Here is a 17,006-nt window from a genome sequence, read left to right as displayed (position 1 = left end):
TTGATACTAAAATATGACAACCAAACTTCACATACAAACGCTTGGTGAGTTCAGCCGAGCTATGCTCTAACAGTATTCTTCAGTATTTGAATATGATAGTTCGTAAACCTAGATCTGGTTATCTTGATAATTTAGATCTTGGTTGATCCAACTGAACGAGGGATTTTATTAGATTAAACGAAAGAGTCTTTGTTGAACTAACAATAATATTTGATTTAGTTCTTGAGATTGATACACTGGTTACCGAAAACTGATTAATTTTGTACTATTTCGGAAGACGATCCAAAGGAGTTGAGTGCCTGAAATCAACACAACGGCTGAAGAAACTTAAGATACTAGACTTTATCTTAGGATTCGCTTGCGTAGGCCAGATTGGTTGTACACGCAAGGATACTGCAGATATTAGGTAACTAGGGGTAGATTACTTGGTCTCAACTATACAAAGTCGGTAGTGGTCTTTGTATAACGGCTTAACTCTGAGAGTATTCAAAACTGGACTAGGTCCCTGGGTTTTTCTGCATTTGTGGTTTCCTCGTCAACAAAATATTGTTGTGTGCTTACTTTACTTCTACATTATAATTATTCTTTAGTTAGAATTAAAGTAATTGCACTTATACGCTAATCAAAACACCTGGGTTGATCCTTATAGTTAGGTTCAATTTCGGACTTGTATTATATACCAAGTGTATACACCGTGGTTGCTAATTTCTTGACTATCCCTGTTTATATTAGATTACGCACGGTATCGGTCATATAGGTTGATATCGAAAAGATTGCGATGTACTTGGTACCCTCGTTATTTCAATATAAATACAACTTATTAATCATTTTTTTTATCTTGATGTTCTAGATACAAATATTTGAAGTTAACACAAAAGACTTGATGAGTGAACTTGAGATCAAATAACATTATCTTAGGGTCATATTTTTCCAGCACAACAAGATAACCTTGGATCGTCCAAGGAACTTGCTTAATAAATGTTTTCAAATCATCATCCTTCTTGAATTTCAAAACATATAAATTAGTACCTTCTTGTTGGATTTGTACATTCTTGTATTTTCCTGTGCTTTCGGTATACATCTTCTTGGACATCTTTCACTTTGAGTTCATGTGTTTTGCAATGATATTCCAGTAAAACTATTAGACTATTGGCTAGCCGCTTTATCAATATCCTATGCAGAAATTAATTGTCTTCTTTGAGGCTGTTTAGAGCCACTGCCAATTGTTGCACCTACCATTTTTTTTTATGAGAATAATTAGTTTTGGTTGAGAATTCTTAGATACTGTGAGATTATGTTTCTCACAATAGCCGCTTTTCCTCAAGTTGAAGATGATTAAACTTTTAGGTTTATGGTTTATGCGATTAATAAAAAGACTACGGTTTCCAAAATAGGATGTCCATTATCGATAAAAGGAAAATAAAATAGTTTGTAGGAAAACAAGCTTTTAAATTAGGAGGAGACTTAGAGCCTCGCTCGGTAGAACTCGCAAGTTTTTTTTTATCTCAAGATTGTTGTCAATGTTAGATGTACAAAACTACATCTTGACTTCTAGTCTACTAATCAGGTATCAAACTAGGATTAGGGTATGGTAATTGAGTATCAGACATCACGGAATAACCCTTGAAGACTAAAGACTGAAGAACAGAGCATGATTTTTTCACTTTACCACAACGTGAAAAGAATAAAGATCCAAAACCTCTTAAATCGGTCACTGCACCATCAAAAAATTCAAAACTGATCACGTTAGATCTTAGAAATCTCCTATATGTGTGGTAAGATAGGTCACACTCTGAAGCAGAGCAATAAACAATCGAAAAAGAATCGTTCACACATGGAAATTCCTTTCCATATATCCAACAATGGTAAAAAGTTTTGTCATTCACGACTTGAGCGTAAGAGAATTTCTTGTCTACAAAAATTCTTGCATCAGATTCTCGAAGGTGTTTTCATTCTCAAGTCTAGTGAGACGAAGAAGGATAGCTTAAAAAACGAACTTTTTCCTTGAAGAATTCCTTTTTTGTAATTCTTCATCACAATTTGCATTATCTCAGACTTCAACAGAAATTCTAACGAGACGGTTGAGACGTGGCATCAAAAGGGAAAAAAGGGAGTCTCTTTCAGGTAATTATACTCCTTTTAACTACAGTTCCTCCACGGAGTCAAACAAGATTCAAGATGGTATTGTTAGAGTCAAACAAAAATTTAAGGTAAAGGATTTCATAATCCATGATGAGCCAAAAGATGCTCATCACAACACAACCTTATTGTGTTGTGATCTGCCTCCTCCTTCTTAATATTTAGGTAGAAAATTTAAAAATTAACGTTACTGGTACCGCCATTGTAGTTGAAGAATATGATAATGGTAAGGCGTCATTTGTTTGAATAAAACCTATATTTGGAGATATTTTTTGTTGCAGTCAGCATAGTTTTTCGGTGTCAATTATTACAGTTGGTATGATTTTACGCTATTGACTGCAAAATAAAATAAACATACCCCTTAATCGTAGGGTATCCCCAAATGTGTTATCTCTTCTACAAGCACGATCATATATATTTATATAGTCTCCAATCTGTGGGGTATCCCCTGGCTTGAATATTTTTTTACTGATCCAATAATTATGAATGTCCACCTTTTTTTTTTTTCTTTTTGTTTTTTTGTTTTTTTGTAAATCTCCTTAGCCCCATTTTCTAATTTGAGAAGTCACTGGTGGTCTGTATACAGTCTCATAGGACTTGCGCACCTAAGTAAAAGGTGGCCAAGTGGCGAAGCTGAAACTGAATGTTCCAGACTTCCAGTTATGCACAACATGACCTCGCATGGAGGTTTCTTCCCCAATCTCCCAACAACTACCAAGTAGAATACTGTACACCGTAGCAAATACGTGGCGCACGTTAAGAATCAGTAAACCAAAAGCGCATTATAGTACTAGGCCTAGATTTGCTGGTTACCTTTTTGTCTCTTCGATCTTCTGCCCTCGCTCATCTTCCTCCTTAAACTTCTTCTTCTTCTATTCCCATTCTTATTCTTATTATCTTCTTTATTAATCGTCGTCATAACCCTAACCCTAGATAAATATAATGCTTTCTCCTCCCACCTCAAAATTTCGTACCAATCAGAGCACCTTCCAAATCTTAGTCTGTAATTAGAGTTCCCTCTATAAATTCTTAGTTTAGGGTTCCTCTTTGGAAACCCATTGATCAATGGAGTACAAGCGCAGCTCTAAAGAAGAACTTACGTTTTCCAATCTTTTTAATCTTGAGGTTAGTGATTTCAATTGTCTGTTTTGTTGTTGTAACCATCCAGATTACGTGATGTTAACTGGAACAAGTAATTTTAGGTAGGAAATTAGTTTGCTTTATTGGATTTCACTTAGGGTTTTGTGAAATTTTATGACTGTTTTGAGGACATTTGATTTTTTTTATTTTTTGTTTTAGTTGATTGAATTTTTTATTTTATCTATCTTTTATTTTAGTCTTTGATGAACTTTCAACTCCCACAACAAGATGATGATTTTGATAATAATGGGAATAGTAGTCAGAGTGAGAGCAGAGGTAGCCAAGGTAGGCTTATAACTATCCGTTTCCTTCTTCTTCTTCTTCTTCTTCTTCTTCTTCTTCTTCTTCTTCTTTTTTTCAAAGGAAATCATCACCATTGCTTTACTCTTTTTAGTTCGCGCTAGATGATAGATTGGCATTGCACAATTCACATCCTTTAGACTGAATTTTCTAACTTGCGAATTTAGTTAGGGAAGACTTTGAGAAATTTGAGGGCTAATGTATGTGTTTTGGGTGGTCATGAAACAGGTCGTAGGGCTATGACAGACCACAGTAATGGGAGTTTAACAAGGAAGACCACCAATAAACGGCGCCACATAGAGGGTGAGGCTGGTTCAAATTCATCGTCCAAAAGAGAGAGTGACAGTAATGATGAAGACAATGGCAGTGGAAATTATGGGGGACACATTTCAGAAGAGTGGTACCGTTCGTTGCTTGGTGAGCACATCCAGAAATACAGGATCAAGAGGTTAAAGGAGTCACCAGGGCCTACCTCGATTCGAGGAGAGATGTCAGTTCAAAATCGGATTCCTGGATCAAAAGGCAAGAAAATTGGAAGTGCAGAAAGAATGGTAAATGGGATGGAAAACTCAGCTAAATACACTCCTGAAATTAATCCCTTAAAGAATTCTAATCATTATGAGTCAGATTTCACTCCAGATTACGGGGTCGATAGGTTTCCTTCCTCACTCGATAATGCTTATCTCGATATCGGCGAGGGGATTACCTACAGAATTCCTCCCACTTATGATAAGCTTGCTGCATCCCTGAGGTTGCCTAACTTTTCAGATATTAGGGTGGAAGATTACTACTTAAAAGGCACCCTGGATTTAGGATCCTTAGCTGCTATGATGGCTAATGAGAGAAGGTTTGGATATGGTCGATCAGGAATGGCTGATCCTCAGCCCCAGTATAAATCACTTCAGGCTAAATTAAAGGCATTGTCTACCTCTAAGTCGGCCCCAAAATTTTCTCTCCAAGTCTGCGAAACGGGGTTGGACTCTTCTTCCATCCCGGAGGATGCCGCTGGAGCTATAAGAAGGTCTATCATTTCTGAGGCGGGTAATTTGCAGGTTTACTATGTGAAGGTGTTGGAGAAAGGTGATACGTATGAGGTCAGCATTCATTGCCCTAATTACTTAGTACTTGATTGGCTATGCATACCCCTTTGTTATTTTTTCATTAATGTATTTTACTCTCAATTTCAGATTATTGAGCGTAGACTCCCTAAGAAGCAAAAGGTTAAGAAAGATCCTGCCTTAATTGAGAAAGAAGAGATGGATAAAATTGGGAAGTTTTGGGTTACCATTGCAAGAAGAGAAATCCCAAGACAGCACAAGATTTTCTCTAATTTTCATAGAAAACAAATGACTGATGCCAAGAGAGTTTCCGAAACCTGTCAAAGAGAGGTATGCAATTTTTTGTGCATCTTCTTATTCTTATTGATATTTGTCTTCCCATTTTTTCTTCGATCATGAGAGTGAAATGTGATATATATTATTTGGTGTGCTTTATTGAGTGCTTATTTATTCCCTCCAGGTGAAACTAAAGGTTAGTAGATCACTCAAAGTGATGAGAGGAGCAGCAGCGCGCACTAGGAAATTGGCTAGAGATATGCTGGTGTTTTGGAGAAAAGTGGATAAGGAGCAGGTGGGGTTCTTTATCTTGTGAATCTTTTTATGAGCCTAGCTTGAAAGTCATGGTTTATAACATGGCCTGAGAATATATTTTTTTGTTACTACCTCCTATTGCCAGATTAAGAATTTTTAATTTGTTGTTACTTAATCCACTATTTATATATTTTGCCACAAGTATCCAACCTACCTAGAGAGTGAACGTCTCAACAACTTATTCTCTGGGTCAATTCTAATTGAGCTTTATAAGATTAGGGTGAGTTTAAAATGGAAGGTCATGTTCACAAGCTGTCATTTTCATGGTCCTAATGCTAAGTCTTCCCAGTGCGTTAGACCTCATGGGTGGGTGTTGGGATGGATTATCCGACCTATGCTTAGTTTTGTAGAGCTATTTAAAAATCTTAAGCTTATGAATATATTGCTTTCGTCAACGTGAAGTTTTAGGTATTTTAATCTGAGATATATTTTAAAAGCTTCATAAATTAGCTTGTTATGCGTTTTCTCTTATCATCTTTGATCATATGAAGTAAGCTGGCACTTTCTTAATAATTCCTTAGGATTTAGAGGAGGCTCATATGGAGATTTTTAATTGCTGGCCCTATATCCATTTTTTTGTAGGTGGAAGTGAAAAAGAGACTGGAGAAAGAAGAGGCAGAAGCTCGGAAGCGTGAACAGGAGCTTCGAGAAGCAAGGAGACAACAACAGAGGCTTGATTTTCTTATATCACAAACGGAGCTTTTCAATCATTTCATGCAGAAAAAGTCGATGTCACAACCCTCTGAAGCTTTGTCTATGGATGATGGAGAATTAAAAGGTCTGGAAGTGCAGCTGAGCACTTCAGATGATAAGAAAGAAGAGGAAGATCCCGAAGAGTCTGAAATGAAAAGGGAGGCACTAAAAGTTGCCCAGCTCGCAGTTTTAGAACAGATGAAAATTACTCGTACGTTTGACAATGAGTGTTCTAAATTGCGTCAAACAGCTGAGCCTGATGTCCCACCAGATGAGGCACCTATTGCAGGATCTAGTAGCGTGGACTTGCTTAATCCGTAAGTTTCCACTTTAAATTCCGTAATTTGACGATGATTATGAATACCTTCTTCTGTGGAATTATTAGATTTTGAACATTTTTTTGTGCATTCAGCTCCACCATGCCTGTAACATCATCTGTTCAAACACCAGAGTTGTTCAAAGGTTCTCTTAAAGAATATCAGCTCAAGGGATTGCAGTGGTTGGTCAACTGTTATGAGAAGGTAATCTGTGAGACAGAACTTTGGTTTTGACTGGATACAAGTTTCTTGTATGTTAACTTTAAAACTTCCATTTTTGAATTTTCAGGGTTTGAATGGTATACTCGCTGATGAGATGGGTTTAGGGAAGACAATCCAAGCTATGGCATTTTTGGCGCATTTAGCTGAAGTACTTATTCTCTTCACCCTTCAGTACAAATGAAGTTGCAATGGTCTTTTTATAACATGGTTTTTCTAAAATTTGCAGGAGAAAGATATATGGGGACCTTTTCTGGTGGTTGCACCTGCTTCGGTTTTGAACAATTGGGCTGACGAAATTAGTCGTTTCTGTCCTGATTTGAAAACACTTCCGTACTGGGGTGGACTCCAGGAAAGAATTATTCTTAGGAAAAACATCAACCCAAAGCGTCTTTATAAAAGGTAATTGTCTAATAGCAACATTTCATCACCTTGATTACGTGTTCCTTTTAATCTTGCTTTCTACTTAGTGGTTATGAGGTAACTCATAAGTTGGAGAAAGATCCAATTTTGTCATTGTGTCGGTCCTTCCACCTTGCAAATACATTATTCCTTTATGGTGGCGTTTAGTTGGAAAAAGCATCAATTGATATACTGCCCGCTCTATTGTATTATGGTTGATTGGTTAGTAGGGTTACTAACTATCTCCTTTATTTGACAGGGATGCGGGATTCCATATACTCATTACCAGCTATCAGCTACTTGTGTCTGATGAGAAATACTTCCGACGTGTGAAATGGCAATATATGGTATTAGATGAAGCTCAGGCAATCAAAAGTGCTAGCAGGTATCTCATAATGCTTTCAATATTTACTACTCATGTCGCGCTGTTAGAATATCAGTATAACGTTGATACTGAAGACTTGCATTCGAAACTCGACAGCACCTTAATTACTTGTATTTTTTTTTTAATTAATTAAGTTCACTGTGTAGGTCTATATCCTTTTGTTGTTTGTTGAGTTCTCATCTTTCATGAATGTTTGTTTTACAGTATAAGGTGGAAAACACTTCTCAGCTTCAACTGTAGAAATCGCTTGCTCCTTACTGGTACACCTATACAGAATAATATGGCAGAGCTATGGGCTCTTCTGCATTTCATTATGCCTACGCTGTTTGATAGCCACGAACAGTTCAATGAGTGGTTCTCCAAAGGGTATGCTTGACTTCTTTGTTTATGCTGGCCCATTTGAGTGTTCTTTTTTTTTTTTTTTTCTTTTTAACAAATATTAGCTTCCTTCAGTAACCAGTATTTTATGACATTATCAGCATTGAGAACCATGCTGAACACGGTGGAACTTTAAATGAGCATCAGCTCAATAGACTGGTGAGTTCTCTTTTAGTTTTGATGTTTCCCAATCAACAATCACGAATCGTTCTTTTATTCTCGGCAAGGTAAAAATAGTAAACATATCTCCAGATTTCTCTGGATAAAGAAACCCTCATCCTTCTGGTGTATATAACTCACTATTTCAACCTTAAATCGTGAGTTATGATCTGGACCAAGAGTATTTAGCATCACATAAAGTTTTATGTTTGATTTACACTTCTTTTAACCCAGTATGTTTGTTTGTTCTGTTGATCCATGTACGAGACATTGTAAACTAGGATTCTTTCCAGAGACCTTTGCTGGTCGGTTCTCCCAAGAAGGTATCTTACATGTCTATTGTGGTGTATTTATTTCTACAGCATACAGTTCTGAAGCCTTTCATGTTGCGTCGAGTTAAAAAGGATGTGATTACTGAGATGACTGGAAAAACAGAGGTCACGGTCAATTGCAAATTAAGTTCTAGGCAGCAAGCCTTTTACCAAGCTATAAAGAACAAGATATCTCTTGCGGAGTTGTTTGATACCAGTCGTGGACATCTTAACGAGAAAAAAATTCTGAACTTGATGAATATTGTCATCCAGCTGAGGAAGGTATTGTATTTTTTCTTACATGGGGTTTTCCTGGTCCGTACTCTATTTTGAAATCTGGTATCTTGACTAGGTCTCCTAGTGTATCAATGTATATAATTCTTCTCTATTTGTCGACTGAAGTATATAAATGATGTGTTTTTGTTCTTGTTAGGTTTGCAATCACCCAGAATTGTTCGAACGGAATGAGGGAAGCACATACCTGTACTTCGGAGAGATCCCAAATTCTCTTCTTCCTGCTCCTTTTGGGGAGTTGGAGGATGTACACTATGCAGGAGATCAAAATCCTATCACATACAGAATGCCAAAGCTAGTATATCAGGAATTCATCCAATGTCCCAAAATGCCTACCTCAACAACTGGGCGCGGTATCCACAGAGAATTGTTTGAGAAGCGTTTTAATGTGTTCTCTCCAGCAAATATCTATGCATCTATTCGTCCTCAAGGTAGAATTTCGGATCAGCGTTCTTTTAATGGTAAAACATTTGAATTCAGCCATTTGATGGATCTGTCCCCCGAAGAGGTTGCATTTTTGGCAAAAGGTGGTTTACTGGAGAGGCTGTTGTTTTCGGTTATGAGGTGGTATCGGCAGTTTTTAGATGAAACTTTGGACTTCATTATGGATGAAGATGAGAATGATGATTCTGGGTATAATCAACCTGAGAAAGGGAAAGTGAGAGCTGTTACAAGGATGTTACTGATGCCATCAAGGTCAGAATCAAATTTACTTAGAAGGAAACTTGCAGAATGTACTGGCCAGGACATGTATGAGGCTCTAGTTGTCTCTCATCAAGATAGACTTATGGCAAACATCAGGCTTCTTCATTCAACATATGCGTTCATACCACGCACTAGAGCTCCACCAGTATGGCTTTCTATTTTTTCTTTCTTTCTTTGTTCTCTCTTATTTTATTTTATTCTAGCTTTTAAAGCTCCTTCTTCAGTAACATCTATATAACTTTTCGCAACTCTCTTGGACAGATAACTGCTCACTGCTCCGATAGAAACCATGCTTATAACATGATTGAAGGACTACACCACCCTTGGATCAAGAGGCTGTTATTCGGGTTTGCACGCACGTCTGACTGTAATGGACCAACCGAGCCAAATTCTCCTCACCACTTGATACAAGAGATAGATTCTGAATTACCCGTCACTGAACCAATTCTTCAGCTCACTCACAAGATTTTTGGGTCTTCACCACCCTTGCAAACCTTTGACCCTGCGAAAATGCTCACAGTAATCTCCTCTCAGAATTTCCATATCAACTGTTCGTACCATTTTAAAAATTTAACCTGAATGAACCAGTAACTAAATGAATAAACTCTTTTTGTCAGGATTCTGGGAAGCTCCAAACACTAGATATATTGTTGAAGCGCTTACGAGCTGGAAATCACCGTGTACTTTTATTTGCACAAATGACAAAAATGTTGAATATCATAGAGGTATGTTTATTCTTTTATCTCCTTTTGTTACGTTTTTCTAGATACCTAAGTGTCTTCCTTGGTGTTATTAGGCATCCACAAATTTATGCAGTTGAGTTTTCCCTTGCTGCTATACTGTGAAATATTCCTTTTCTCTGGGGAGCTGAATAATTTATTTCCTTGCAGGATTACATGAATTATAGGAAGTATAAATATCTCCGTCTTGATGGATCCTCCACCATTATGGATCGACGGGACATGGTTAGAGACTTTCAGCGTCGGTAGGATACTTTCCTTGCATCAAATTGGTTTTTGTACTAGTGCTCATTTTGACCAGATTTTGATTATTGTCTCTAATGAAGCCATTCGTGCAAATCATGTGATGATTACTAAGAAACCGTGTCTTCTTTTATAGGAACGATATCTTTGTGTTCTTGCTCAGTACCAGAGCTGGTGGACTGGGTATCAATTTGACTGCTGCAGACACTGTCATCTTCTATGAAAGTGATTGGAATCCAACCTTGGATTTACAGGCGATGGATAGAGCCCACAGGTTGGGTCAGACAAAGGAGGTTGGTTTCCAATATCCAAGGATCTAACACTTGGATTAAGATTTAATACATCTGCTGGAATGTGCTTCTGTTGTTGTAGGTTGCAAGGAAGAATGTTCTGTGGAATTTTATCATTTCTAAAGCCCTGCCTAAAGATACTTCTCGTTTAGGCATAGAGTTGTATGCCTTGGAATTCTGTGTTATGGTTTTGTCTTGGCAAAAGCTGCTCTTATCTTCATTCGTCGTAGCCTTAGAAATTACTTGTTGTGTAGGATTCACTGCTTGTTTACCCAATTAGTCAAATCTCACTAGGTTATTAATGTATTAGCACGTGTGAGTGAGGGGCTTAGAGAATTTTTTTAACAAGGGTGGATCACTATCATGCAGGTTACTGTTTACAGGTTGATCTGTAAAGAGACAGTTGAAGAAAAGATCCTGCAAAGAGCCAGTCAGAAAAATACGGTGCAACAGCTAGTCATGACGGGTGGCCATGTTCAGGGAGATCTCGTGGCTCCTGAGGATGTGGTTTCTATACTTTTCGATGAGGCTGAGCAGAGAATTAGAGGACTCCCACTGCAGGTAACTAAGCTTCCAATTGAGATGGTCTACATGTTTATTTATTTTTTTCAAATTCTTGCAGTTAGCCTGCCTGGTATGTTGATGTTTGCAAATACTTTCTGATTGTTTTTGCGGAGGATCTGACTTATAGTTCTACTTTTACATTATTCCCGGAATTAGGGGAAGGATCGACAGAAGAAGAAACCTGGAACAAAAGGCATAAGGATCGACGCGGAAGGAGTTGCAACCTTCGATGATCTCACAAATATTACATCAAATGCTGCTGCAGCCGACCCTGTTCCGGTGCATGATAGTGGCAAGTCGAATAAAAATAAAAAGGTACATTAATTAGGTAGTTCTAATGTTCCTATCCAATATGTTTTGGTTTTCGTGATGTTTGGGCTAAGCAGGACAGATTTGTTTCTTGGTGGTTGTTGCCGCCATACCTAACTAGTCATATCAGTAGTGAATGGCTAACCACTAATGTTACTCTAACTTGATCAATGGTATCAGGATACTCGGGTGTTTCAGTAATCTTGAAGTCTGATTACAGTGTTACTTCTTTATTCTAGATTATGAAACCTATTCCAGAAATTGAGGCAACATAGAGATGGATCTTATTGCCATAACATTCGTTGTTATTATTCATACTTCAGTTGATGGAAGATTTGCTCATATATAGTTAAATGACATCGATGTTTATCTGAGTACGATTTGGGGATTCCTTTGCCTCGGGTGTTGAAATTAATCTGAATGGTCCTCGATTAATTTGTTGGATCTTAGTGATACTAACCTTGACAACTTTTTTTTTTGTGTGCAGAGGAAAGCCAACTCAGACAACCCAAAACGCAGGGGTTCTAAGAAACCACTACCAAACGCTGATTCAGTCATGGGTATGAATGAACACAATACAGTGGATGGCTTTCATGATTCCCCTGGGACCACAATTCCTCAGCTACCAAAAATAAAGAAGCCGAGGAGGCCAAAGAAAAGTGTAAATGATGACCTCGAACCGGTTCTTTCTGCACCAAACCCAGTTGGTCAAAATCCTGATAGCAACCCATTTATGCATGTCTTCAGTCCTGATGATTTTAGAGCAGAAGCTGAAGAGACTTCGCCTATGAACGACTCCCCAACAGGATAATAAGCTAGTGGGAATTTAAATTCAACCCACTCAGCGAGGACGAGGATTGAAGAGGGGGCGGAAAGGAGTTAACACGATAGGAGATCAGTTCGACCAAAGTAATCTTGTGCAGCTGCAATTTTAGCTACTTAGATTCTTCATCTTGGTTCTTCCATTAGAAAAGCTCGAGTTGCGGGGACATTCATATTATATGGCGCTCTACTGTGGAGAATTGCAAGCATTATTCAATAAGAGGAACCAATAAGAGGAACTTCTGAATCTTTATGGAAAAACGTGACCTGGGGAGCAAGTAAAGCTGTTTGATATTTGTATATATACCTGTATCAATGGTTTTTCATGATTTTGCTTGGAATGCCAATTTGTACGGTCGCTTCAGGAATATATATACAAGCAAAATCATCTGGAATTTTTTTTTACATAGGGGATATTTTTTTTACATAGGGGATATTTCATTAAACAAAAGCTCCAGAGAGTAACATTACAAGACCCGTAACAAAGTAAACCAGTTGCCGTAACGGCGACCCATAAACCGACGAGCTTCTACTAGATACTAATTGGAAATCCCCAGAACAGATCATAAGGGACAACTTGCAGACAACTAAAGAAGTCAAACTGATACATATGGAACCGACTCTGAGAAAAGATTCCACTAAAAGAAGTAGAGGTAACAAATATAGTTGACAAACATCAGAACAAACTAACAACGCGCCAACGAAGGCCAACTTATAAACAAACTGAAACAGACAAGGCCTATATAAAGGCAGGCCAAATCCCAAGCTCAAGAGAAATAGACCCGCCCGGAAACTGGCACACCACAACCCGAACCTGACACCAGCTTCACCGGAATCATCTCATGGAGCAAAACCAACAACATCACCCGATCGCCGAGAAAAGCAAGTCTTTTCACCACCAAATCAAGAAAATCCAACAGCAGCACCACTAATAGCTATGACCACCGCCAGAAGTTAGGATCACCGTCAGTGCCAGAAGAGGGTAGGAAGAGCATATGTTTGTGCAAACTAACCTAGATCCACGACTTCGAAAAAAAACAGAACCATCAACACCTCTAGGATGATGAAGATTCAACAAAGAGCATACATGAAAACAAACCAACACCCAGAAATTCCTTCCCACAAAAGATCATATGAAATAATATTTCATCCAAAAAAAACCCGATAAACATTATCAATTGACCTAATCAGAATAGATCAAAGAGATGGAACCACCATCGATTGAATCATGGAAGAAAAAGAAGAGAAACAGGCTAATTATACAAGATATACATAAGTTGCATACTTGATTTGGTCCTAAAGAACCCCATCAAACAGGAAACGAGAGTACATGGAAGATTTTTTTTATGTCGCAGAGGACAAGGGAGAAAGGACAGAAAGAGAGTACTTGCGATTGGTTACCATCATATGGAATTTTGCATCCAGATGTGCTTGTATAAACACACCACAACCACTCATTTCAAAATTCATTCAGAACCTATCTTCTTCATTATAATCAAATTGCTTATTTATATTGAGTCACCAAAACCCAAGAAGCTTTTAACTCTGCTACTACTGATATTCTAGATCTTTCCTCTCAAATGGCAGAAAAACTTACATTACCCATAAACCCTCCTTCAACTCTCACTGAACCGATTTTCATTAATAAAATTGTGGTAAATTATGGCCTTAGTTGAACATGATAATAATTGGAAATGGTGTATGGTTGGATATATTTGCAGTGAGACATTGGTTCCAACTTCTTCTATCAGACACCACATTTTCTCTCAATGACCATTAGCTCGAAGTCCAAAACTCACAACCTTGAGTGGCTTAAGAAACAAAGCTCTGATAAGATTTTTAGCTACAACGAATTTAACAGAGTTAATGAGCAGCGTCCATGCTTTTCCTCTGGATAATTTATTGTTCTCAGAGTTGTTCCTCCCACTGGTTGTTTGGTTAACTGTCAAATTTCTTTTGTTGAAGAACTAATGTGACTCATCCTATGTAATGTACCAAATGAATGTACTGAATTTGAAGATCTTCAAAAGCTTACCTTCAAACTTGGTGAGCTTTTGATTTCTTATCTCTGTTCAACGTGCTCTACTAGTAGGCATACCTCTAGTTACTAGAGGACGCATACAACCTATTTTGATTGAAAATAAATACTTCAAGGTACCAAGGTTCTTATGTACATCATGTCGTGTAATTGATCATAAAGATATTGTGTGTCCAAATTGGATAGCCAAACAAAAGGCAATCAAAAAAGCAAGATCATCTGGAACTAAATACACTCTACCAAAAGTTTCCAGATTGATTCCACCACAGCCCTCAGCACATCCTTCTGAAAAGGTTCCATTATGATTGAAGCAGATATAGTTTTGGATACTCAAAATGATATTCTTAATCAGAACAACATAAACAAAATTAAAGCAGCTGATGTTACACAAAGTACTAAAAGAGCAGATAAAGAATTATCGAAGCAAAACTTTCACGTGGGTCATTTCAAGAACATATCTGGTACTTTGAAAATCTATGATGTTGATCTTGTTCAAGCACAACATCTTGTTACTATAGACAAGGGACTACCAGTTATTTTCAAGCATATTTCTAGTCAGACAGACAAACTAGCTGATTCAATTCTTACTCATGAGTCATCAATCCCCGGTCCGATTCGTACTTCCAACTCAACTAGGCGTTTCAAGAGTTCAACTATTCCTTCTCAGAAACCAATCACTTCCAGAGAAGAATTTGTATCTATTGCAGCTGAGCATGATGCTCTTTCAAATCTTAAACGAAAAATCAATACAAGAGCTAATCTTCGGAAAAGAACCAGAGCTAGTAACTCTACCGTGGCTAGCACTGTTGTCATTCCCGAAACTGTTGAGTGTTCTAAACTAGACTACAACAATTTCTACCCCTCCCCACCCCCACCCCTCCCAACCCCCAACCCCCACCCCCACCACACACACACACACACCACCACCACCACCACCACACAAACACACAAAATTGGGGAATCTCCCTACCCTTAATCTTTCTAACTGTACCCTCAATACCCATTCTCTTTTCAATCTTTATGGTAGTTCCAATGAGCCTACTGGTGATTCTTCAACTAACAATGACGTCCGTAATAATTCTCCTCATAAGGATGTTAATATAGACTAAATGATTCCCAAGGAACTCAGCTGAATTGTGATAATGCTAATACACAGCGGAAAGGTAGTTTTGATTCCACCAATCTTGTTAATTCTTCCATCCTCCTTCCTTTAAATAATTCTACCGATGATCTGTCTCATACTCCTAATTATCCTGTTAATATTTTAACATGTTATGCTGGAATGTGCTTGGACTAAGAAAAAACACCCTACTAAAGAGCTTAACCTAATTTTTCAAAAACATCAACCCTGATATTGTTTTCTTGTCTAAAACAAAAATGAAAAAGGATATTGCGGCTAGGAAACTGAGAAACATGGGTTTCCCCTGCACTTTTAATGTGCCATGCATTGGAAGAAGTGGTGGTCTAGACTTGGCTTGGAAAAAGAAATTGATATTAGAAAAGCTTGGGAGATTAAGAATGTTTTTTTTCAAATGGGGGCTAAAAAAGCTCCGACCCCTAATGGCTTTACTAGCTTGTTCTATCAAAAACATTGCGATATTGTGGGGGAAGTTGTTGTCGATATGACACAAACTTGTTTTCGAACTGGACACATAGATAAAGTTTTTAACCATACCAATATATCCTTATTCCCTAAAGTTCCTTTAACTGAGTTGGTTTCCAAACACATACCTATAGGGCTATGTAATTTCATCTATATGATTTCGTATAAATTTCTCAAATAAATTAAAACTTGAAAACACTGGGGGTACCAAGATGCACCACCAACTTTTTCGTAGGAAATCTGTATGGACAAATTCAACACAACTCCGAGAGTTAAAACTCAATCAAGGAAAGTGTCTAGAGTTATGTCTCTATCTCTCTTGCGATTAGAACGTTTACAGAGTTGAATCCGTGAACCTAGTCACAAAGAGAGTTCTTGGACGGTACCAAAGACCAATGTCCAAGGATCGATCAAGTCGTATCCAACAAACTAGGTCGGACCTATCTACTTTGATTGATCAATGCACAACCTGTGATATTTCAATTATATAAAGATAAACAATATAATACGGAAAAAGAAATAACACAGACACCAGAAATTTTGTTATCGAGGAAACCGCAAATGCAGAAAAACCCCGAGACCTAGTACAGATTAAACACTAAACTATATTAAGCCGCTAGAGACACTAGCCTACTACCAATTAACTTCGGTCTGGAATGTAGTTGAGCCCGAACTCAGTCTCCCACTGATTCAGGTACAGTCACGCTCCTTATGCCTCATGAATCCCAGTAGGACTCCGCGCAATTGATTCCCTTAGATGACGTCACACCAACTAAGAGTTGCTTCAACTCAATTGAAGACTTTAAACCAAATATGCCTCCCACAAATTAAGCCTATATAATTGATTTCCTGATTTACGATCTAAACGGATGATCAGATCAAACGAAAGATCCAGGTGATGGAAATCGATAGCAATTTGACATAAGTCTGCATATCCTCAAAATTCGGACTTGTGCAACCCGAAGTGCAGCCTATATTATTATTCACCTCGCAAGTATAAAACTTGCGGAATCACAAAGTTGAGACGAAGAGAAATTTGTGATTACTATCTATCTTGTTCAAGTGATACATCAACAATCGAACAAGATCAGGATACATAAGTTATCAAGATAAAAGATAATTGGACCTGGCTTCACGAATCCCAATGAAGTCTTTGGTAGTTGATAAACCGTAAAAGGGTTTCTTGAGAGGACGACTCTAGATACAACTAGGACACACCAAAAAATAGTGTTAGGATTCAAAAATCCCAGTTGCCAAGAGTTCCCCTTATATAGACTTCAAAGCCTAGGTTGGTTTAGGTTTAAGC

General features: G+C 37.8%; 1 protein-coding gene across 2 annotated transcripts; it reads left to right on the top strand.

The window, feature by feature from the left end:
• The first annotated feature begins 2,936 nt into the window (after nt 1-2,936).
• LOC113322148 (chromatin-remodeling ATPase INO80-like) lies at nt 2,937-12,464 on the top strand. Of its 2 annotated transcripts, XM_026570184.1 has the most exons (21): nt 2,954-3,264; nt 3,477-3,564; nt 3,808-4,673; nt 4,767-4,967; nt 5,098-5,208; nt 5,811-6,238; nt 6,334-6,442; nt 6,528-6,608; nt 6,687-6,859; nt 7,119-7,244; nt 7,449-7,610; nt 7,724-7,781; nt 8,144-8,374; nt 8,526-9,236; nt 9,353-9,610; nt 9,709-9,816; nt 9,982-10,076; nt 10,211-10,367; nt 10,734-10,925; nt 11,085-11,243; nt 11,725-12,464. In XM_026570184.1, exons 1-21 carry the CDS (start codon nt 3,205-3,207, stop codon nt 12,046-12,048), a joined length of 4,698 nt encoding a protein of 1,565 aa, XP_026425969.1. In that variant the 5' UTR covers nt 2,954-3,204; the 3' UTR covers nt 12,049-12,464. The 2 variants fall into 2 exon arrangements, with proteins under 2 accessions (XP_026425970.1, XP_026425969.1); XM_026570185.1 differs by lacking the exon at nt 3,477-3,564 and having other exon boundaries at nt 2,937-3,264.
• Nucleotides 12,465-17,006: the final 4,542 nt, after the last annotated feature.

Source organism: Papaver somniferum, chromosome 11, assembly GCF_003573695.1.
Source record: "Papaver somniferum cultivar HN1 chromosome 11, ASM357369v1, whole genome shotgun sequence".
Classification (NCBI taxonomy): domain Eukaryota; kingdom Viridiplantae; phylum Streptophyta; class Magnoliopsida; order Ranunculales; family Papaveraceae; genus Papaver; species Papaver somniferum.
Note: the sequence above shows the minus strand (reverse complement) of the source record. Positions and strands in the feature narration are given on the sequence as shown.

Bases quoted from the DNA above. Each gene is read 5' to 3' on its own strand.
- LOC113322148 (XM_026570184.1), top strand. From the start codon at position 3,205: ATGGAGTACAAGCGCAGCTCTAAAGAAGAACTTACGTTTTCCAATCTT. The intron at 6,609-6,686 runs GTACTTATTCTC...TAAAATTTGCAG, and splicing joins TTTTGGCGCATTTAGCTGAA to GAGAAAGATATATGGGGACC. The intron at 10,077-10,210 runs GTAGGATACTTT...CTTCTTTTATAG, and splicing joins GTTAGAGACTTTCAGCGTCG to GAACGATATCTTTGTGTTCT.